Consider the following 21,888-nt stretch of genomic DNA (forward strand, 5'->3'; position numbering starts at 1 on the left):
TCAAGTACATCGTGTGGCGTGTGACCCCTTGCAGCTGGTTATCGCAACTTGAAGCGTCATTATCGACTGAACTGGTTCAGACACAGCCTTCATACCTACTGTTTCCTATTCCACTATTCTTGTGGCTGCCGTTGAAGCTGGCGATGAGCATCACATAGATCAGTCGAGAAACGTTATTAATGTATCGAGAGAAGAGAGCCAACGCGTCGAAACGTATCAATTGTCCAAGTTCAATCCTCCAAGGAAAGGGTGTAGCAAGATAGTAAGAAGAAAGCGCGTATAATCTCGATCCTCCGACAACTTACACAGGGACATCCTTTGCTAGGTACCTTGTCGTAACGTACTGATACCTGGCCTGTAACCATTCTCGACGTTGCTCAAGGGCATCGAACACCTCGACCCCGCTGAAGCTGAGCTGCAATGCCCTGAGGCGGCGTCGGCGTTAGCTCCTCGGCTTGTACCGGTACCTGCAAGTCAACTGATGTCATCCAACCTGCATCATGTCGCTCATCCGTCACCGTTCAGGTACAGGCACCCGGCAAGGCTTCCTCTGTTGCGCGTCATCCAGCCCAGCCTCCAACTTTCGATATCCATCAATTGAGGCTCATCTTGTCACGATGCTTCTTACGAGTGATCATTGACGTCCCCAGATGCTGTCCTTCGAAGAGATGGGCTGCCCTCCTGGCAGTGATTGGTCCTTTGGACCCCAGGTCGACCCTCGATGCAGACCATTCGACTTCACGCTGCTTTTCGAGGACGTCTTCTTTGTCACAGTGCCGGCTGCCTTGCTTCTCATTCTTGCGCCCATACAGATATGGAGCCTCTTCAGGCAACGAGCTGCGTTTACCGTCAGATCTAGGGGCATTCAGCGATGGAAATCGGTTCGTCCGGCTGTCTTTTGGAGGAGCATCCGAGAATGTGCTTACGATCTCTATATAGATGACTTTTGCGTCCATCCTTATTGTGCAGCTACTTTACCTTGTGTATAGAGGCCAATATCCCGAACTCAAGACTAGGCTCTCCCTTCCCGCGGACATCTTGAGCTCTACGGCTACCGTGCTGGCTTTCTTCCTCTCAAGAGCCAGTCACGCACGGTCGCTTCGCCCCTCAACGGTGCTCGATCTGTATCTGTCACTCTCGAGCCTTTTGAACATCGCTCGGACCAGGACACTGTGGCTGCTGGCAGCCGGCACTCCAGTCCCGATCCTCATGACTCTGAATCTTTCTCTCACTCTCTTCGCCCTCGTACTAGAGTCCATCGAGGAGAGGAAACGTCTGGCAAACGGCTCGCCGGAGGAGTTTAGTGGAATCTGGGCAAGAATTAGCTTTTCATGGCTCTTTCCATTGCTCAGAAAAGGCCATGCCAAAGTTCTCTCACAGGATGATTTGCCGAACCTCGACACGAGGCTGCAGAGCAGGCTGCTGCGTCGCCAGTTGATTACAGCTTGGTCCAAATGTGAGGCATTGATCTCCATTACTCAGCCTTTCTTACGGTTGCTAAACTGCCCTCTCCAGATAACCCAAAAGCCCGACACGGTTTGCTGAGAGCATGTTTTCGCACCCATCTTTGGACTCTTCCATCGGCAATGCTTCCACGGTTGTGTATCACGGCATTCACTTTCGCTCAACCTTTTCTGGTCAATACCACTATCAGATTTGTGGGCGATAAAAATGCCAATGCTTACCACGGAAAGGGGCTCATTGTCGCATGGGCTCTTGTATATCTAGGCATTGCGGTACGTGGAATTTCAAATATGATCATTGGCGGTACTAATGACTTTCACGCAGGTGTCGCGATCTTTATACACATACGAGGTCTCCAGGTTTGTCGCTAAGCTAAGAGGTGGCCTGATTGCTCTTGTGTATCAACACTGCCTTGAGATTCGTGCGGCGGACGAGGGCGACATCTCCGCCGTCACCCTTATGGGCACCGACATTGAACGAATCGCCAGCTCCATGCAGCTGCTTCACGAAACCTGGGCTTCTCTTGTGGATGTAGCAATTGCATGCTGGCTGCTGGAACGGCAGCTATTCCTGGCCTGCCTTGCGCCAATCGGTCTTGTTCTAGGTAAGGGTCGGGTGCTGCCGTCGTCGTTTCGCTTTCACACTGATGTTCGTCCCAGTCTTCATTGGAATAACCCCGCAAATCTCGGTGGCTGCTCAAAAGGCGCAAGTTGCATGGATAGAAAAGGTTCAAGAAAGGCTCCGAGCGACTACGTCTTTGTTAGGAGACATAAAAGCCGTCAAGATGCTTGCGTTGCCGCATGTAGTGTCACGACATCTAACCAATCTCCGAAGAAACGAAATCAAGACATCCAAAAAGTTCAGGGAGCTCCTCGTTGCCACGCTGATGCTCTGTACGTGCTCAAACTCGCTGGCAAATTGACGTGTTCTAACAAACAGCTATAGCCCTCGCACCGTTGAATCTCGCTCCCGCTGCGACCTTTGCAGTCTATGTTGTCATAGCCGTCTACTGGACCCACGAGTCGTTCTTCACAGCCCAAGCCTTTACCTCTCTGGCTTTGATAGGCCTACTGACGGCTCCTGTGATCACCTTTATTCAGGCCCTGCCCCAGGTTGTGCAATGCGTCGGCTGCTTTGATCGCATCCAGAAATATTGCAACTACGCAGACGTCGACCTCAAAGACGAGAACTACTATGAGCCCGGCCGCGTGGACATGCGAGACGAATCTGAAGTTTACCTTCTGGCACCAGATGGACCTGGGGAACCCTTTGATGCTCCTCACGATAACACTGTCTCTATACACAGCCAGGGCCTCAAATGGAGCAGGAATGGTCCCCTCATACTCAAGGACCTGCATCTTGACATAAGTCCAGAAACAATTACAGCAATAACTGGCCCAATAGGCAGCGGGAAGTCATCACTTATGAAGAGCATTCTAGGCGAAATGATCGACGTCTCAATGCCAGATGGCCAACAAAAAGCAGGCCGGCGATACTGTAAGCACGTGGCATACTGCTCTCAGCAGCCCTGGCTTGAGAACACCACTATTCGCAACAGCATACTGAGCTCCTCACCCTATGAGAAGAAGTGGTATGATGAGGTCGTCACTTCCTGCGGACTTGATGCCGATCTGAAACGTCTTCCTCGAGGAGATGAGACGAAAATTGGCAGCAAGGGCCTCAACCTTAGCGGAGGACAAAAGCATCGAATAGTCAGTAACCTCACTTCACTTGATGCTTCACACACACACGCTAACTTTGATGCAGGCCCTCGCTCGAGCCATCTACGCAAGGAAACCAATCGTACTTCTCGACGATGTGTTTAGCAGCATGGACGCCCATACCATCGACGTTATCTCCTCCCGCTTGCTCAGTCGTGTAGGCCTTTTACGCAGGCAGCGAGCAACGGTCATATTGAGCACTCATCACCGTGAGTAATTCCTCTCTCATCAGTCTCAAATTGCTCACTGTCATTCAGGCAAACTCATGGCACTTGCGGACATGATCATCATTCTAAAAGACGGAACGATCACCGCAAAGGATACTCCTGCGTCTCTACTCCAGAGCAACTATGCCAATAAGCTTGGCTTGCAGCTCATCAACAATGGAGATGCCGCTGAACCCGCTGAGCCGTCAAAAGGGCCATCAACGGAAGAAGTCTTCGACATGGCTGCCGACGTGGCCGCGACCGTCTCTGAGGAGACGGATGGTAGGCATACGGATATACGACGTAAAAGGGGCGAACTCTCTGTTTACGCATACTATCTTGCCAATGCTGGTTGGTGGTCCGTTGCTGTGTATGGTGTCGGTGTTGTGGGCTGGATCTTTTGCATCGAATTCTCGAGTAGGTGGCCCAACGTTCGTTTCCACTGGTCAAAAGTATAGTTCTAAATGATCACATAGCCGTCTGGATGAAGTGGTGGTCTGCTGCCAATGCTGCAGAGTCAGACAAGGACACCTGGATGTATCTTGGGGTCTACGCCTCCCTTGGTATTTTAGGCACATTAAGCGGCTGCATCTGCGCTTGGTAATCTTCGCCATTCCCTCTATTGTTGTTGAAGAGAATCGATAGCTCATATACACCACAACAGGGCCGCCTTTATATCCATCATCTCGCGATCGGCTGCTCGACTGCATTCGAATCTTCTGCAAGCGACACTTGGGTATGTCAACATGCAAAGGGTCAACATGCAAAGGATGCTGGTCCTACCATACTAATGAGAATGAATAAGGGCACCCTACTATTCCAAGTCAACGAGGGACATTGGTGAGGTTCTTAATAGGTATGGCCTGGGGATTTACTCTCCATCAGCATTGCAAGCACTAACACGGGTCTTCAGATTCAGCAGAGATCTGGAGCTCATAGACATGGAGCTACCCAGCAACATGGTCAATTACACCTCCAGTGAGTTCACACTCTGACCTATTGTGAAGACGCAACTAACAAACTGTCTCAGCCGCCGTTCTGTGCATAGCGAAAGTCGTCATTCTTGCCGTCTTCACCCGTTATCTCGGAGTGACAATCCCCCTTTTCGCCATCTTCATTTACTTCCTCCAGAGCTTCTATCTTCAGACGTCACGGCAAATCCGCTTACTTGCCATAGAAGCACACGCACCACTCTTCACTCATTTCAGCGAATCCATTGCGGGGGCATCAACCATCCGCGCCTTCGGATGGCAGTCATACCATCAAGAGCGCAACTATCGCTTCATTGATGCTTCGCAGCGGCCCGTCTATCTCCAGAGCTGTATCCAGCATTGGCTGAGTTTTGTCCTTGAGATGATGACTGCCGTATTGGCAGTGCTGCTTGTCTCTACCGTCTTTGTGTGGAAGGACAAGTTTAGCCCTGGAAGCGTTGGTGTCAGTCTGGTCACGGTTATCGGATTCAGTGAAGTGCTGGTGCGGCTTGTTCGCACCTGGACAACGTTGGAACCGAGCATCGGCGCCGTGTCCAGAGTCAAACGCTTCACAGAGGAGACGGAGGTGGAGGAGCGGGATGAGAAGGGGGCGTATGTGCCTGCTCCATGGCCGCAATCTGGTGCTATTGAATTTGCGGGTTGGACCGCCTCTTATGGGTCAGTATATATCCTCACTCAGGCATCGTTACGAAGATGTATCTAAGTTGACTCACATCCACAGTACCACGCCGAATTCCAAGCCAGTACTGACCGGCATAACGCTATCAATCAAGCCCGGCGAGCACATTGCCATATGCGGCCGAACAGGCAGCGGCAAAACCTCCCTCATCCTCTCCCTCCTACAAATGCTCGAAATCATCGAAGGCAGCATCTCCATAGACGGCGTCGACCTCTCCACGCTCAGCCACGCACAAGTACGCTCGCGCATCAACGTCGTGCCTCAGGACCCGTTTCTCTTGCCGGGTACTGTACGCTTCAACGTCGATCCCTTGGGTGGTGCTTCTGACGAGGAGATTGGACGTGCTCTTGAGCGTGTGCGGCTGAAGACGTTTGTGGATGAGCAGGGCGGGTTTGATGGCGAGGTCCATTTAGAGTCGTGGTCGGGTGGACAGAAGCAGTTGCTTTGTTTCGCGAGGGCGATGCTGAAGAGGAGCAAGATTTTGGTCTTGGATGAAGCGATGAGCAGGTAAGTTTTTTTCGACATGGGCTTTTGGTCCGGGAGTGTAGACTTTGCATCTCTCTCTCTCTCTCTCTCTTTCTGCGTATCTTTTTTCTGTTTCCTTTTATGATGTATGTTTGGCTAATAGTTGCTGCCAGCGTGGACACCGAAACAGAAGCAATCATGCAGCAAGTCATCGACACGGACTTCAAAGACGTGGGATGCACCGTCCTCGCCGTCATGCATCGGCTTGAACACATCCGACGATACGACAAGGTCGCTCTGTTGGGGGGTGGCAAGCTGCTGGAATATGGCGATCCGGAAGGGTTGCTTGCTGGGGATACGGAGTTGGCGAGGTTGTATTCTTGTTATCGGGGTTGAAACTGCCTTTTACCTAACACCGGTTTTTGCTGTGTCAATCTGGGGTTGAAGCGAAGTGGATGATGCTAGGTGGTAGGTCTGCGACCCGGGGGATGAGGTTTGAAGCATGGCGATGTTAAAGAGTTGGATAGATGGTAAGGCATATCGGGACAACTGCCAGGAACATTACTCTATTACTTCCCTCACACTACTAATGATTACGACCTCTTCCAAGTCAGTTAAACCAGCCTGCGATCACGGGGCTTCAGGGTCTGCACATCCCCTCATTACTCTTCTCATAATCAACACTCAGGGTTGATACAACGAGCGAAAACAACATAAGCAACATTTGATGGGACTCGAGATGTGGTTTTTGTTTCTTTTTTCTCTTCAAACGAACATGGGATTAAGCTTGTCCATCTGGATCCTTCCCGCCCTCTCTATCTAAAAACTAAAATAGTACATAAAAGGCGACAAGTTTTTCAATTTTTTTTTGTGAGGGAGAAGACTTCATTAGGGCTAATGTCGGTGGTTGGTGTGTGGTTTTGGTGGGATACATCAAGTCAAAAGCGGCATCCGGTTTTCTTTACTGTTGGAAGTAAAAGTTCTCGTCGGGAGTGCGTCCCCGGATGAACTGGGGCTCTGAGCCGCGGACGTAAATGTCCTCGAACAGAATCTCGGGCTTGGCCTCGGGCACGGCCATGGCCTCGGCGGCGGCGACCTCCTCGGCGACGTGGCTGCGGGCGGCCTTGTCGATGCTCTTGAGGTCCTCCTCGGTGCTGACCTCCCAGTCGAGGATCTTCTGCTTGAGGCCGGCGATGGCGTCGTTGGTGGAGCGCATGCGCTGGATCTCCTCACGGGTGCGGTAGGTGGTGCCGGGGTCGGACATGGAGTGGCCGCCGTATCGGTAGGTGACGTATTCGAGAACCATGGGGCCCTTGTCGACGACAGTCCACTCCTTGCCGTACTTGACGGCGGCCTTGACGGCGAGGACGTCCATGCCGTTGACCTTGAGACCGGGGATGTACTGGCCTCGCTTGTAGTAGTCGGTCAGGGCAGAGGAACGGGCAGCAGAGGTGCCCATACCATACTTGTTGTCTGTTCACAGGTTATATCAGCATGTGCAGTTCCTCCACAAAAGCGCACGCTCCAGCTGGGCAAACTTACTCTCGCAGCCGAACAGAGCAGGGAGGTTCCACAGCTTAGCCATGTTGAAAGCCTCAAAGACCTGACCCTGGTTGCTGGCACCATCACCATACAGGATAATACTGGCGTTTTTGCGGTCGTTGTACTTGTGGGCAAAGGCCAGACCGGCACCAACAGGAACCTGGGCACCGACGATGCCGTTACCGCCGTAGAAGTTCTTGGCGAACATGTGCATGGAACCACCCTTTCCGTAGGAGATACCCTCACGGCGGCCAAGAAGTTCGCCGATGATGGATCGGATGGTGCCGCCTCGCATCATGGCGAAACCGTGACACCGGTAGGCGGTGATGACGTCGTCGTCCTTGGTAATGGCATGCTCAATACCAACAGCCACGGCCTCCTGACCGGTAGACAGGTGGCAGAAACCGCGAATCTTCTTCTCCTTGTACAGGCGATCGGCAGCCATTTCCATCTGTCTGAGCGATTATTAGTACCCTCCGTCGCGGGCAGCTTTGGAGGCGCTTCTGGCTGCATACCTGATGGCGACCATCTCGTAGTACATCTGCTTCAGCTCCTTCTTGGTGACCTCGATTGTGTAGGGCGGAGGATCCAGCTCATAGGTCTCGAAGCTCTCGTCGCTGAGGGTCACCTGGAAGGGCTCATCGTCGGACTATATCGGAGGAGCCGTCAGCGCGTGTTTTTGCAGCACATTCCACCAGCCAATTGGTCTGGCAACATCCCCCCGTCCATCCCATTGATCCTCTACTCCCGTACGAGCAAAGAAGAGAGCGCATTGAGCACACGTACCTTGGGCACCGACTGGTTGAGCGAGGCTGAAGCGGCATCGGTGGTGACGGACCGGGCGGCGAGGGCAAAGGACGCAGGGGCTCTGGCACGCAGAGGCACAGCCCTGGAGGCTCGAAGAGCTGCTCGAGAGAACATCGCGACGGCTGGACTGGCGTCTGGCGGCGGCTCTGGAGAGGGAGGGAGTTGGCGAGGAGGAGGCGGAAGAGATATCAAAAGACGAGGCAGAGCTTCCGAAATTTCGCAGTGTTGAGTTTACAGATTGTATTGTTGGATGGCGCTAGGCCGCAGCGGGACTAGGGCGGGATTCGCCTGCGTGGGGCAGCGAAAAAAGAAGGGAGCAGGGCAAATCGTTGTTCCGCAGTTACTCCGACATCTCCCGCTGCTGTTTCAGACCTTGCTGAGCTACCCTGGAGCTGCCCTGGAGCATGGTCACGTGAACACGGCGCGTCTCGTGATGGACCCCCCCAAAGCGCGAGGTTCAATTAACGCGTTTCTGCCTGCTTAAACGCGTCATGCTTCTGATTGGGCCGACCAGGAACAGCTGCCGGTGCCTGGGCACCACCTCCATCCATCTGCATCTCTTGCCTCGGCTTAAATACTGCCGCTCCGGCCTCTTCTTGTCTCGTCTGAGCTCGGTCTCGTCGCCATTGACTCGCCGTCCGCCGCCTCTCCCCTCTCCGCGAGCATTGTATCACGTCATGGCTCCGAAGCAGGCGACCCTGGGGTATGTCAAGCCAACGCAGCAGACGATTGGGTGTGTGGATGGAGATGGCCACTACTTGGGCTCTGAGGCTAATCAAGATGGACGTCTAGCAAGTTCTTTGGGGCAAAGGCGGGCGCCCCGGTGAGACAGACGACGCTGGCTTTTGCGACCAAGGCGGGGAGCAAGACTGCTGCCAAGGACAAGGCCGAGGAGGATGGGTCTGAAGGCGAGGCGAGCACAAAGGAAAACTCAGATCCAGAGAAGGGTAAGATGTCACTTAGTTGCCTTCATTGCTTAGCCGAGGCTTTTGGTTGACTCGTTGTGAAAAGACACAAAAAAGCGGCCACGGTCGCCCAAGAAGAGACAAGATGCAATGTCCTCACAGGTCGAGGATAAGATGGATGTGGACGAAGATGAAGCTCCCGTGACGAAACGAGCCAGGCGAACTCGGGTCAAGGTTGAGGATGACGAAGACGACACTCCCCAGTCGTCACTCAAAAAGGAGGAAGCCCCTAGCAGCCCTCCTGCCAAGAAGAAAAGATCGCCGAGCCCCAAGTCAAGCCCCAGATCAAGATCGTCGTCGCCGAAGCCAACTCAGATCAAAAAGGAGAAGGAAAGCGCTGCGGTGGAGGACTCTGATGAGGTCATGAAGGATGAATCATCCTCCGAGTCGACATCAGAGATTGATAGCGATTCGGAAGAGAAGACAAAGGTCACTGCCAAGGCGCGCAAAGCCCAACAGACAATGCTGCAGAAGCACGAGAAGGACCCGTATCCCGACTGGAAGCCCGGTACCCCTGTGCCATACGCAGCCCTCTGCAAGACCTTTTCTCTGATTGAGCTGACCACGAAACGGTTAATCATCATGGAGCATTGCTCGCGCTTTCTGCGTCAAGTCATGCGCCTCACTCCCGACGACCTCTTGCCCACAGTTCTTCTCATGATCAACAAGCTTGCCCCTGATTACGCCGGCATTGAGCTCGGCATCGGCGAATCTCTCATCATGAAAGCCATTGGCGAAACAACAGGACGAAGCCTCCAAGTCATCAAGGCTGATCAGAAAGAGATTGGCGACTTGGGTCTGGTTGCTGTGAAGAGCAGATCAAAACAGCCAACCATGTTCCAGCCGAAGGCGCTGACGGTAAGGGGTGTCCACCAAGGATTGATGAGCATTGCCACAGTAAGCGGCAATGGTGCTCAGGGCAGAAAAGTCGATGGTATCAAGAAGCTCCTGTCTGCCTCCGATGCGTATCTGAAGGAGAAGGTGGACATCACCAAGGATAAGGGCGGGCCAAGCGAGGCAAAGTACATTATTCGTTTTCTTGAGGGCAAGCTTCGACTTGGTTTGGCAGACAGGACTGTTCTGGTTTCATTGGCTCAAGCCGTTGTGGCCCACGAAGCGGAGCAGAAAGGAAAGATTCCCAGCACCACAGATCTTGAGAATGGCGAATCGATTCTCAAGACGGTGTACAGGTTTGTGCATAACTCGGCTTTTTCATCATGTGCTTGAGACTGACACAAGACAGTGAGCTGCCGAGCTACGATGTCATCATCCCAGCGATGCTCAAGTACGGCATCTTCAACCTGAGAGAGCATTGCAAGCTGCGACCAGGCGTGCCCCTGAAGCCTATGCTGGCCAAACCAACCAAAGCTATCACAGAAGTCCTGGACCGATTCGAAGGCCAGACGTTTACCTGCGAGTACAAGTACGACGGCGAACGTGCTCAGATACATTACGTGGCCAAAGATGCGCCAGAAGGCTTGACTGCGCCTGCTGCGGGAGTCGCCAAACCGGCTGCTTCAGGAGTTTCTTGCATCTTCTCTCGCAACTCGGAAGACTTGTCCAAGAAGTACCCCGATATCCTTGAAAAGCTTCATACATGGGTCAAGGAAGACACAAAGAGCTTTGTGCTCGACTGTGAGACCGTAGCGTGGGACGTTGCGGAGAAGAAGGTCCTGCCTTTCCAGCAGCTCATGACTCGCAAGAGGAAAGACGTCAAGGCCGAGGACATCAAAGTCAAGGTTTGCGTCTTTGCCTTTGATCTGCTATATTTCAACGGCGAGGCCGTTGTGGAAAAGTCGCTTCGTGAGCGAAGAGAGCTCCTCCACACTGCGTTTACTCCGGTTGAAGGTGAATTTGCATTTGCCACGCATATGAACGGTCAGGAGCTGGACGAGATCCAGTCTTTCCTCGATGAGAGTGTCAAGGCATCTTGCGAGGGTCTCATGGTGAAGATGCTGGATGGAAAGGAGAGTGGATATGAGCCCAGCAAGCGAAGTCGAAACTGGCTCAAGGTAAGCATGGTTCACGTCAAACGCAACACTCTGTTCAGTTCATACTGACACGGTGAAACAGATCAAAAAGGACTACCTCTCTGGTGTTGGAGACTCGCTAGACCTGGTTGTCCTAGGAGCCTACTACGGCAAGGGCAAACGAACATCCGTCTACGGCGCTTTCCTGCTAGCCTGCTACAACGCCTCGACAGACACTTACGAAACGGTCTGCAACATCGGTACCGGCTTCTCAGAACAAGTCCTCGAAGACCTCTACGCTCAACTTTCCCAAATCACAATCACCCGCCCCAAGCCCTTCTACTCGCACTCTTCAGGCGGACAGCACCAGCCAGACGTCTGGTTCGAGCCAAAGTACGTGTGGGAGGTCAAGACGGCCGATTTGACGCTCAGCCCGCGGTACAAGGCTGGCTGGAAGGAGGGCGTGGATCCGGCGGGCGAAAAGGGCATCAGTTTGCGGTTCCCGCGGTTCATCAAGGTTCGTGACGACAAGAAGCCGGATGAGGCGACGAGTAGCAGACAGGTCGCGGAGATGTATAGGAAGCAGGAGAGTGTGACGAAGAATAAGGGGCCGTCGGTGGATGACGACTTTGAGTATTGATTGTGTCGTCGTGGTTAGCTCTGGGAAATCATGTAACGATAGTTTTTTTTTTTTTTTTTCTTGGGTGGCTGGGTTCATTCTTAGGTGGAGGTTGAATTGTATGATTTACGGGGTGCGCTTATAAAACTTGCTGTCTATGGCTTTGGGAAATCGACTCTGGCATGCTGATGTGCCTTGTGTATGGGACAGTGTGGCGCATTCAACATTATTGAGATCTTTGAGCCAGAGCTAAATTTGAAAAAAACATGTCTACAAACAAATCTAAAATCATAAAGCAAGCAACCTCCAAGCTCCCCCGTCCCCCTTCTATAATATTGACCCCCTATCTGTATCATCCGCATCATCCCCTGTCCTCAACAGCCCCCTCTGCTCCTCCTCGCCTCCTCGATCCATGATGCCGCTCTCCTGCCCCCTCCTAGCCCCCGATCCGCTTCCCCCCGAGGCAGAAAGACCCGTCGTGCGCCTCGTCTCATCCGCCCCATTGAGGACGTACCATATATCCTTCTTGGTGAGCAGGCCCTGCAAAACCCCTCGATCGGTGAAGAGCATGTACCGCAGCCCCAATTTCTGGAAATACGACACCACGAGATGCAGAGGCGTGCGTGAAGGCAGCGTCAGCGGGGTCTGATCCATCCACGGCCTCAGATCGAGCGAGGTCCTCGGGTCCGCGAGCGGCTGGTGCGAAAAGTACGCCTCCGTCGTTTCAGGGGGCAAGCTACGCGGCGCTTGGGACGCCGTCTTGAGGCTGTAGCTCAGCTCGGCGCGCGAAATGTATCCCAGGAGAATGGCCTCGCGGGGGTCGGAGATGACGGGGAAGCCGCGGTAGGGGTGCATCTCGAGGACGCTGGCGAGGGAGGCCATGGTGTGGCCGGTGGCGGTGAGGACGACGAGGTCCTCGATGCGCGTCATGATGTCGGCGACGGGGACGTCGGGGATGGCGACCTCCTCGCTGTTGTCGAGGAAGGGGTACTCGTTGAGGTGGATCCAGGACTCGTAGATGCCGCGGCGGGAGAAGGCGTCGCCTACCCACTTGGAGATCATGACGGCTACCATGATGGGCAGGACGTACGTCAGGGCGCCGGTGAGCTCGAACATGATGACGACGATGGACACGGTCATGCGGGTGACGCCGGCGAGGGCGGCTGACGCCCCGACGATGGCGTATGTCGCGGGGGTGACGCAGGGGACGTCCGGGGCGCACGTCTTGAAGAGGAAGAAGCCGCGGGCATTGTCCACCCAGATCTCCATTAGGATGCCCATGGCGCGGCCGACAAGGGCGCCAATGGCCATGGAGGGCAGGATGATGCCGGCGGGGATCTGCAGTCCGAATGTTATGGTGGCAAGGAAGAAGCCGACGAGAGCGGCGAAGATGAGGAGGACAATGGTGCCGGCTGATGCGGCGCCGGTCTTGCATAGGCCAATCTGGTCGTCGAGGTTCTGGGAACACTCGGTGAATAGGGCAGACACGAGGTCGGAGGCCTGGAATTTCATATAATGGTTGGGGTAGTTGACAAGGGCGGTGAGGAAGGCTACGGCCAGGACCTGTGTGATGGGGCTGGGTAGCCAGGACTTGGCCTGTTTCCAGCGGGCAACGTCCATGTTGGCTTTGATGAAGAGGCCACCGTAGATGCCCTGATCGGTATCACTGTCAGTAATGATGGACGTACAAGGCGACGGGAAACGCTGCTCACCCCGATGATGCCCAGGATGGCATAGGGCAAGATCTCGAAGCCCTGCCAGTCATGGCTGTACTTTGTCTGGTACATGACAAGCTTGCCTGATCGAAAGGGGTCAAAGGCTTGGAGAGTCACGGCGGCGGCCATGGCACACACGAAACTCTGCCACATGGTCTTGTCTGGGAAGAAGTAGGAGATTTGCTTTTTTTTCAAGGTCAGATATACGGCCATCTCGATGCTGTTGGAATTAACAGGTTCGTACCTCCAGACTGAAGAGCACCCCTCCGATAGGGGCCCCAAAAGCGACGGAGATGCCTGATGCCGCCGCTGCTGATAGAACTTCTCGCTTACGAGCTGTCGCAGTCCGGTTAGCGGACAGGGCCTGGAACATTGGATGCGATTTACCTGCCTTCGTTGTTGTTGATATTAGGGAAGATTTTGATGAAGAGGTTCGCGCAGCAACATGCTACATGGACCAGAGGGCCCTCCTTTCCCAGCCACATGCCCGAAGACACAGCAAGGACCTGTCCGAGTAAGCTTTTGACGGCCTACGGAGCGAGATGCGAGACAGAACTTACCAAGCCAAAGGACTTTGTCACCAATGTCCAAGGACCAAGAAACTTGCGAATGACGAAACCTCCCAGAACCGTCTTGATCTCGGGGATACCGCTGTGCTTTGCATAGATGGCATATTCCTGCACCAGCAACGCCGCGCAGTATGCAAATAGAACCTGTCCAGATGTCGTTGTCAGCAAAGGAACGTGTAGCAAGACAAAAGAAGAGAGTGCCGCATACACCAAAGGCCACGAAGAAAAAGTACTCAATGAACCACTTGCCCCCGGCCGAGTGGACGCCCAGAGCCTCGCTCCAGAACCTCCATCCCGCACATTTCGAGCCCTGGTCGTATCCGTAGCAGCAGAAGTTCTTGTTCAGGTAGAAGTGCCCTCCCTCGGGCCCGCTGGTGCAGAAGCCCAGCTTGATGTCGCCGAGCCAGTCGGTCGTGACGTCGATGAGCGCCGCAATGACGCCCACGGCGAGGCCCGTCAGCAGCAGCACGATCCAGACCTGGCTGGCGTCCAGCAAGTGTCGCAAATAGCCGACGATGCCGCCGCCCGAGCTCGACGCCAGCACGCGCAGGCGCTGGCGCTCTTTTGTGTACTCAAAGATCCAGTCGATGGCCGTCAGGTCCTCGTAGCCGACTCGGCGCCCGGGCCCTTCGGCGTACCAGTCGTTGGCCAGGCCATCCTTTGAGCTGGCGGGCGTTGCGCTGCCAAAGATGTGTTCGCGCAGCGACCCGGAGAGGCTGGCGATGGAGCCCAGCGAGGCGGACTGCTGGTGCTTGGGCGGGCGCTGGTGCGATCGAGGCGGCGATGCTGCGGACGAGGAGGACGAGCCGGTCAGGGTGGAAAAGACTCGCAGCGGGTTGGACAGCAGCGCGGGCTTCGGCTTGCGCTTGAAGGACAGCGGCGCGCTCAAGTCGCCGTGGATCGGGTCGTCGTCAAGGATGTCGCGATCGCTGGTGTCTCGGTGGTCGTGGTCGTCGAGAAGGTCGAGCTCGTCGGACGAGGCTGGCGTGACAATGACTGGAGTCTGGGACGATGACGAGGCTGAGGGCAAATGCTCGCGCTGGGCTCCAGACATGATGCGCCAACTTCTATCCCATCTTCCGCTGGCCGGACTCTGCGAAGCTGGTGGGATCAAGTTGGAGGTACTGTCCAGAGGCAGCGAAGGCAAGGGAGGGCTCTGGAAGCGTCGATTGGTGATTGGCTGGAGGGGCTTCTGGTTGGTGGTTCATGTTGGCTTACAGTTGAGCTTGGGAGGGTCTTTTTGTACTTTGCACAGTGCAGCAGCTGAGTGAAGTCATTCATCTCGGTCGTTCTCTTCGACATCAGCTTCAACTTCCGTTCCAAAAAGAATACCACTTACAAGGCTACTTTGAATCCTTCTCTTTGGTATTTTGTCACGGGTTGGATAGTCATCAAGACCGGATTCTATCGCATCAGTGGCTTATCGTCATCATCACCTCAACCAACAAAAACCACAGCCTCTGGACCCAGATGGACTCCCAAGCCATCACCACCGAGGCAACTGCATCGTCATCCGCTCAGCAAGATGAAGCAAGCATCGCCAGGGTCCAAACTCTTCTCCAGTCACAAGACGACACGCAGCGATTCGTCGGCCTAGCCCTGCTCAAATCCGTCCTCGACAACTCCCCCGAGATCCGGCAGAACCATGAAGCTCTCCAGGCACTATGGGACAGCATCCCGGCCAAGTTCCTCGACCGGCTCCTGCGCACCGGGTCGAATCCCTCGAAGCCGGAATCCAGAGAGATGCTCGACTTGGCTGTGTCCGTCCTGCACACCTTTGTTGCTCTCTTGCCTGCGGAAGCAATCTCTCAGCCCAAGTTTACAGAGAGAATCCCTCGGCTTGTCAATGCTGCCTTATATGGGTTCGTGCGTTGCCTGCACACCTCTAGAATTCTTCACTAACTTTAAAATAGGTCTGATGAAACACTAACTATGCTTCTGCTGCTGCTCTTTGCCCTCGTGAGCTCTCGGGAGGGCGCCATGGAGCTCGTCAAGATGGACGACTTGAGCTCCCTTACGGAAATTGCTCCGTCGCGTGCCATTGTCATGGATATCCTGCGGCACGCCTGGCTTAACGCCATGGTCGCAGTTGAGGACACGCCCTATCTAGCTAACCATATAGATCAGAATGTGCAGTCACTGGTATCATCTTTCAAAGGGACTGACGCCGTGACGTTTCTCGAGTTTCTAGGATTGCTGTTCCGGCAAGCAAACCCAGCAGTAAGTTCGTTCCCCTAACACTCAACGAGTTAACCTTCTAAACTTCACCGATAGATTATTCCTCGAAATCCGCAATGGCTCAGCCCAGTCGTCCACTTCATCCAAAACCTAGTCATCAGTCGGCCAAACGCTGCAGCCCGGTCAGCCTACACAAATGCCGCCGCATCTCTTCTCAGGGCGTACCCCAATGAAGCCTCAGAATTGATCTTCAAAGCAGAGAAGACCGATGAAACGCCATTCTCCTATCTCTTTGTCAACCTTCTCCTCATCGATATCCGCTCGTCAGCGCCTCTGCTACTGGAGCAGCTCAACAAGCCTGAGTATCCAAGCACGTCTCGCAGACTCGCTTCTGCGTTTGACATCATTTGCATCTTTATAGGGCATCTGATCCGCTCGTTGGAGGATGAGTCTCTTGAGACTCTCATCATGTCGCCAGACAATCTCCTCAAGCTGCGCAAGGGCATTCAAGAAACCATGTCGGTGACCATCGAGTACCTCCGAGACCGGTGGGACGCCACGTTTTCCGGAGCGATGGGATTGCATCCAGACGCTCGATCCAGCAAGGCGGAAACCTCCATGGGATCACGACACACGCTAAGATGGGATTCGTTGGAAACTCTTGCGGACGACGATCCATTCATCCTCTCCGCTATCAGGGCCCTCGCTATATGGCTGCGCGAAGATGAGAACGAGATGCTGCGGAAAGAAGCCACTGGGTTGACGGACATGTTCATGGACCTCTATCGCGGCAGCTCGTCCGACAAGCTCGACTTCCGATCCCCGACTCTCGTCGCTCTGGAAGGCCTCGTAGCATTCGAAAAGGGCCGTACTATTTTCCTTCAGCACGACGGCTGGAAAACGCTCAGCAAAGACCTCGCCGACATCCTCCAGCAGGATCCTTCCGCCATTACCGAGGACGATACATCTCGTGGCCTTGAAATTGTCCGCGTGCTCCTCCCAGTTGCGGAGCAAAACAGCGGCGATACTCCAGAGGAGTGGATGGATCTCGTGACGGCGGTTGCGGCGTGGGATGTCTTTCGTGAGAGGCAGGCTCATCCTTTGGTCTTGGAGCTGCAGGTTGCGACGCTCCAGCTTTGCTGTGCGTTGTTGGTGAAGGCGAGTCCCGGAATGAGGAGGAGATATACGCATACCGTTAGTGCGTTGGCAGGTATCTCGATGCAACTGGGGACGGGAATCCCGGGGGATAGCTTTTTGAAGGAGTCGATTGACGATGTATTGAATGTATTGGGTAGTTTGTCGCGGGGCATATAAGATCCAGCATTATCACTGCTGGAGAGTAACAAAACCAACAAAATCCAACATTAAGAAAATAGAAATAAACGCCTCAAGGAGGACTGTAGTGTCCATAATCACTCGTAAAACATACATCGCCATCCCCCCCGTCACCTCGCCTCAACAGCCTCCATCCCCAAAGCCTCCTTGTCCGCCACCGCAGCCGCCTTTGCCCTCTTCTTGCGCGCCCTCCGGATCTCAATCTCGACGTGCTCCATCTCGGCATTCACTGAGACGAGGCGCGGGATGACCTGCTCCACGGCCTGGATGGAGAGTGTCTGGGCGGTTCGGAGAGGCAGGGGGGCCAGGAGGCCGTACCAGTGCAGAGGGTTGCGGCTCGCTTTCTTGGTCTTTTTGGGCTTCTTCTCAGCTTCTTTCGCTTTATTTTCGTCTTGTTCCTCAGGTGTCTTGTCGGCCTCAGGAGTGGCTTCAGAGTCACCTTGAGCAGAGAGGGTGACATCCGCTTTTCCTCCTTCAGGCTTGCTCTCAGCTTTTTCATCATCTTTTTCCCCCTCGCCAGCAGCATCAGCCATCAAATTCCGAATGGTAAACCTAGGCACAGCCTCTTCCCCAGCCTCATCAATACCCAGCACTCTTATTGCGCGCATCCTCTCGTCGTAGTGGTCCTGGCCATATCTCATGCCCCGCTCGCCGGTGAAGTTTGCCCTGGCAATGTTTTGGTAGACGCCCGACTGGAGCTTCGAGAGGTCTTCTCGCAGACGCATGTACTCGTCTAGGAGGGAGAGGTAGCGCTCTAGGAGGGAGTCGATGTGCTCTTGGTGCTCCATGATGTGTGGTGTTGGGTGGTGGTTTTTGGGTATGTGGTGGGTTATGCTGGGTTTTAGCGGGTTGACGTCAAAGAGGGAGGTGAAGTTGGGAGGTTTGATGGTGGTGGGGGAGGGTGGATGAGCTGAGCCACGTAGTTTCTGCGACTCTGTGTGCTGCTAATGGAAGCTGGCTGCGAATATGGAATTGAATGCCCATGCGTGCTACTGAGGGGATTATTGAGAGAAGGAGGAAATCCATTGTACCTTACGCATTGGTCGTTTCTTGCCCGTCATACAAAGAGAAAAGACAGGTTAGGATCGGTAGACGTAGGCTCAGTCGTTTCACGCCACCTTGCAAAAAGAGGCACAACTAGAGCAGCATTACACAGTCAACCCGTCTTCTGCTTATCGCCATCGTGAATGAGCACGTATTCACAGCTATACACTTTCGAAAGACTGCTTCGGTTGTCTGACAGATGCTGTCGATAGTGAGTTCCGGGTGAGCCAAAGCCCAGGTTTTAACACTTTCATCCCAGGGTAGCTCCCAACGCGGCGAGCAAGCCATCAATTACCGTCCTCCACTCCCTCCCATCTGCATCAACCCGCTGCTATTTTCAAACAAGCGCGCTTGTCCACCCAAAGCACACATAAAAGCACGCAGCGCAAAGCCGAGCAATCACGTCTCACAAGTCCAGACGCAAAAGAGCCCGTGGCAGCCGCGGTGGGAATCATGGCCAAATGCATCCAAGAGTCGAGTCCCGTCTACGAGAATCCACGTTACGAACCAAGATAGGCGCAAGACGGAAAAGAGGAAGAGAGGAAGAGACAAGAGAAGAGGACGCCACCCTTTCGAGAGGCTTCTGAGGAACCCTCACCGAAACCGGTGAGGGCGCAATATGCATAGTAGAGTCGCACGACAGGCAATCGTGTGGTCAGGTGCATGTTGGGCGGCTAGATGCTCCCGACTGTTGCAGTTGCCAAGCTGTAGACTATCTCCCCTGGAGTTCAAACGTAGAAGATGAACTCGCTGAGAGGTAACGAGGACTCTTTGGATACTACTAAGTGTACGAGTACAAGCACATGTCTATACCTAGTGATACTCCGCCAAGTTGGAGCTCCCAAGAGTCGCTCCATTGCAGACCGGTAGATCGAGACAGGGATGCGAAGGGGGGGGGAGGACATAATTCCACTCCCATGCCACGGCGGAACAGCACGCTCGCTAGGAGAGTACAAAAGAAGAAGCACATCTCGCTCAGGAGACAGCTCACGTGCGCCGATTAGACGAGTGAAAGAAGCACCCGAGGGTCTGGAGGGAAGACAAAAAGAAAAGACAAAAGGAAGAAGAGGCATCGTGTCATTTGATAAGGAGAGAGGGCTGATCGTGGTCAAAATAGCACGCCCTTTTTCTCTTTATTACCTTCTCCCTGCCTGGGGCTGATTTGGCAGATGGGCGTGCGTTACACATGTGTAGAGCAAGGGTTAGAGAGAAACCCCGAGTTGCGATCATGGCGATACATGTGAAAATACGATTCTCTGTAGCTTTGCTGCCATTCTGGGGTCGTATCACAGCTTTATCCAGGTTGGCTCTGGCAGTATATCCGTCGAGTATCGAATGGTGTCGAGGGTAGAGCGATGCTAGCATGACGCTCTTTGTACACGAAGTTGAAGGACTTAGCTCTTATCCGGCTGCTCATGAATGAGCTCCGGGCAGTGAAACTCTTCATGCTTGGCAGATGTCAGATTTCTTCATGAAAGGAACTCGATGCACGTCATCTCAGTTTTGGCAGTCTGCATCTCAAAAAAAAAAAAAAACAGTCCCCCCAGTTTGACGTCTCCGTTGCACGCCCTCTCTCATCAACGCCAAACACGCTCCACATGCTGAGGTGGTTCCTGGTAGCTGGTACCAAGGCGAAGCTGATCTCTGAGCGTGCATGGAGGGTAATATGACGGCTTCTGCTTTGTTTGGGCGCTTGATGAGAAATACATACAGTACAGGTATGTACATTTCCAGGTTGTGGCGGCACGTCAGACAAGGTCTGAAAGGGTCAAAAGAAGTGCCATGCTGGCGGTAGGGGAGAAGCAGTGTCGTGTGAGGCATGATCTGCATCACCGACAGCTCCCCCGACGAGCAACATGAAGACGGTAAAATGCCACTTGCAAAGAAAGAAAAAGAGCGGCGTTTTGTGCAGCTTCTGCTATTCATCGCGAACAAATGCATGATTCAAGCTACCACTCCCTTCAGGTAGCCCAAGCTCGACAGACCAAACCAGCCTCTCCTCCTCTTCCTCCCCTCTCCTCTCCTCCTCCTCCTGTCCCCCGGTCCGCCGCTGTCGCGCATTGAGCAAGCCCCCCTCCCAATTAACGTGCTGCTAGCCCGGGCGCTTTTGATGCGTCCCCAATTGTCTTATGGCCAACTGCGAAATCCAAACCAATCCCCCCCAACCCCTTCAACAAGCCACCCGCCCTCTGCGCGCATCGCTGGAGCGCGCGTCCGAGTGCTGCTCGGCGGCCTGATGCAGGATCCATTGGACGACGGCTGCATGCGAGCAGCACTTGTATGTACGAGTACAGTACCCAGAGCCTGTTCGCACAATTACACGGCACATGGCACATGGTGCCAGCCGCAGACGGCCAACTCCTTTCTTCGAGGCGCATCTTCGGATCGACTTGGATTTGGGGGTCCAGCCACACAAAGCAGCAAGGTCGGGAGGGATCCCCACCAATCAATCACCCTGCCTCACCGAGCAAAGCCCATCAACCAACCCCGTGCCTCTCTCTCTCTCTGTGTGTTTCTCTGTCTGGGCGTCTCTGTTATGCTCTGGCCAGTCCATCTCTTTTGATGTAACGGTGAATCCTGCCTGTAACATGAAGAAGAATCTCTTCATCTAGAGTCGGCTTCACGTCCCGGCGCTGCTCGTACCTCCTTAGCACGGCTGCGTATTACTCGGTGACGGGAGCTGCTAGCAGGCGACCATCGTCGAACATCCGCACCCAAACGAGGCCAAGCTCCGCCAAAAGGTTCCCGTTCTCCTCTTGGGCCCCCCCAGTTTCCCCTCAAGTCGACCAGCACACGCACACACACGCATGCGCACACACACACATTCTCTCTGCGTCTCTGGCTCCATTGGCACCACAGGCGTCGAGTCTGCTGGCCTGTTTGCCTGTCGAAATCCATTGGTGCTCAGCAACCCGACCTGAAGCTGCTGGCTTGATATACTTGTACAAGTCGCTGCGCCTGCTAGTAAAGCCATGTACCTATACATACACACACACGCACATGCACACGCACACACGCACACGGCCTGTATGGAGCCATCATCATAAGCATACCTTACCTGCATCCATACCTTGACCTAACAGGACCAGCCCAAACCAGACCAGCTGCTCGGTGCTACGTACCTCGAAGCACTTCTGCTAGCACCAGACTCCTTAGAACCGGTCCAGCACTGAAGCTGCCCGTCTGTTCCCTTGCCCTGCAGCTCACCTCAGTCCCCCCCCAATCGTGACAAAAGCTCCAGCAAAGGCCATTTCCGCTCCTGATCCTGATAAGCCTCTGGCTCTCCGCTGCAGCGCATCCACCTGCTCTCACTAACTGGCGCCTCTAGCCTCCCGTTCGAATCCCTCGACCAACCACCGCCAAACTACCTGTACAACTCTGCTGAGCTCTGCTGCTGTCACTACCACTGGGCTACCACTCCCACTCCCGCTACCAGACCACTCCATACCCACTACCAGCTACCGCTAAACCGCTTGCCGCTATTACCTACCAACCTACTGGGCTGCCATTCTTCTCCCAGTGCCTCCCGCCAGATTAATCTCCAGCATCTCCAAACCTCCAGAGCCTCCATTCGCAGCATCGCAACCTCGTCCTCGCATCTCGTCTCCCCCCCCGCG

At 54.2% G+C, this 21,888-nt stretch overlaps 6 protein-coding genes across 6 annotated transcripts; 3 read left to right on the forward strand and 3 right to left on the reverse strand.

Annotated features, from left to right (window-relative positions):
- Positions 1-650: 650 nt before the first annotated feature.
- Positions 651-5,923, forward strand: CCMA1212_007296 (Canalicular multispecific organic anion transporter 1; the record flags this gene model as incomplete). Its single annotated transcript, XM_073704467.1, has 15 exons — positions 651-881; positions 940-1,456; positions 1,516-1,736; positions 1,789-2,068; positions 2,124-2,357; positions 2,410-3,176; positions 3,232-3,394; positions 3,443-3,808; positions 3,868-3,991; positions 4,056-4,127; positions 4,197-4,247; positions 4,305-4,369; positions 4,422-5,040; positions 5,105-5,569; positions 5,701-5,923. 15 exons carry the CDS (start codon positions 651-653, stop codon positions 5,921-5,923), a joined length of 4,398 nt encoding a protein of 1,465 aa, XP_073557098.1.
- A 565-nt stretch (positions 5,924-6,488) lies between these two features.
- Positions 6,489-8,022, reverse strand: CCMA1212_007297 (Pyruvate dehydrogenase E1 component subunit alpha; the record flags this gene model as incomplete). Its single annotated transcript, XM_073704468.1, has 4 exons — positions 7,856-8,022; positions 7,585-7,718; positions 7,070-7,524; positions 6,489-7,000 (listed from the first exon to the last, which is right to left on the reverse strand). Exons 1-4 carry the CDS (start codon positions 7,988-7,990, stop codon positions 6,489-6,491), a joined length of 1,236 nt encoding a protein of 411 aa, XP_073556958.1. The 5' UTR covers positions 7,991-8,022.
- Positions 8,023-8,553: 531 nt separating this feature from the next.
- CCMA1212_007298 (DNA ligase 1) lies at positions 8,554-11,451 on the forward strand (the record flags this gene model as incomplete). Its single annotated transcript, XM_073704469.1, has 5 exons — positions 8,554-8,609; positions 8,669-8,823; positions 8,888-10,031; positions 10,085-10,853; positions 10,915-11,451. The coding sequence occupies 5 exons, from the start codon at positions 8,554-8,556 to the stop codon at positions 11,449-11,451; spliced, it is 2,661 nt and encodes an 886-aa protein (XP_073557094.1).
- Positions 11,452-11,757: 306 nt separating this feature from the next.
- Positions 11,758-14,768, reverse strand: CCMA1212_007299 (uncharacterized protein; the record flags this gene model as incomplete). The annotated part of the gene is made up of 6 exons (XM_073704470.1): positions 11,758-13,083; positions 13,143-13,328; positions 13,390-13,481; positions 13,591-13,651; positions 13,706-13,858; positions 13,923-14,768. 6 exons carry the CDS (start codon positions 14,766-14,768, stop codon positions 11,758-11,760), a joined length of 2,664 nt encoding a protein of 887 aa, XP_073557095.1.
- Positions 14,769-15,184: 416 nt separating this feature from the next.
- CCMA1212_007300 (uncharacterized protein) lies at positions 15,185-17,206 on the forward strand (the record flags this gene model as incomplete). Its single annotated transcript, XM_073704471.1, has 3 exons — positions 15,185-15,576; positions 15,628-15,934; positions 15,989-17,206. The coding sequence occupies 3 exons, from the start codon at positions 15,185-15,187 to the stop codon at positions 17,204-17,206; spliced, it is 1,917 nt and encodes a 638-aa protein (XP_073557027.1).
- A 131-nt stretch (positions 17,207-17,337) lies between these two features.
- On the reverse strand, positions 17,338-18,015 carry CCMA1212_007301 (uncharacterized protein; the record flags this gene model as incomplete). The annotated part of the gene is made up of 1 exon (XM_073704472.1): positions 17,338-18,015. One exon carries the CDS (start codon positions 18,013-18,015, stop codon positions 17,338-17,340), a length of 678 nt encoding a protein of 225 aa, XP_073557028.1.
- Between the last annotated feature and the right edge of the window lie 3,873 nt (positions 18,016-21,888).

This window comes from Trichoderma ghanense (genome assembly GCF_004382785.1).
Source record: "Trichoderma ghanense strain CCMA-1212 chromosome Unknown scaffold_9, whole genome shotgun sequence".
Classification (NCBI taxonomy): domain Eukaryota; kingdom Fungi; phylum Ascomycota; class Sordariomycetes; order Hypocreales; family Hypocreaceae; genus Trichoderma; species Trichoderma ghanense.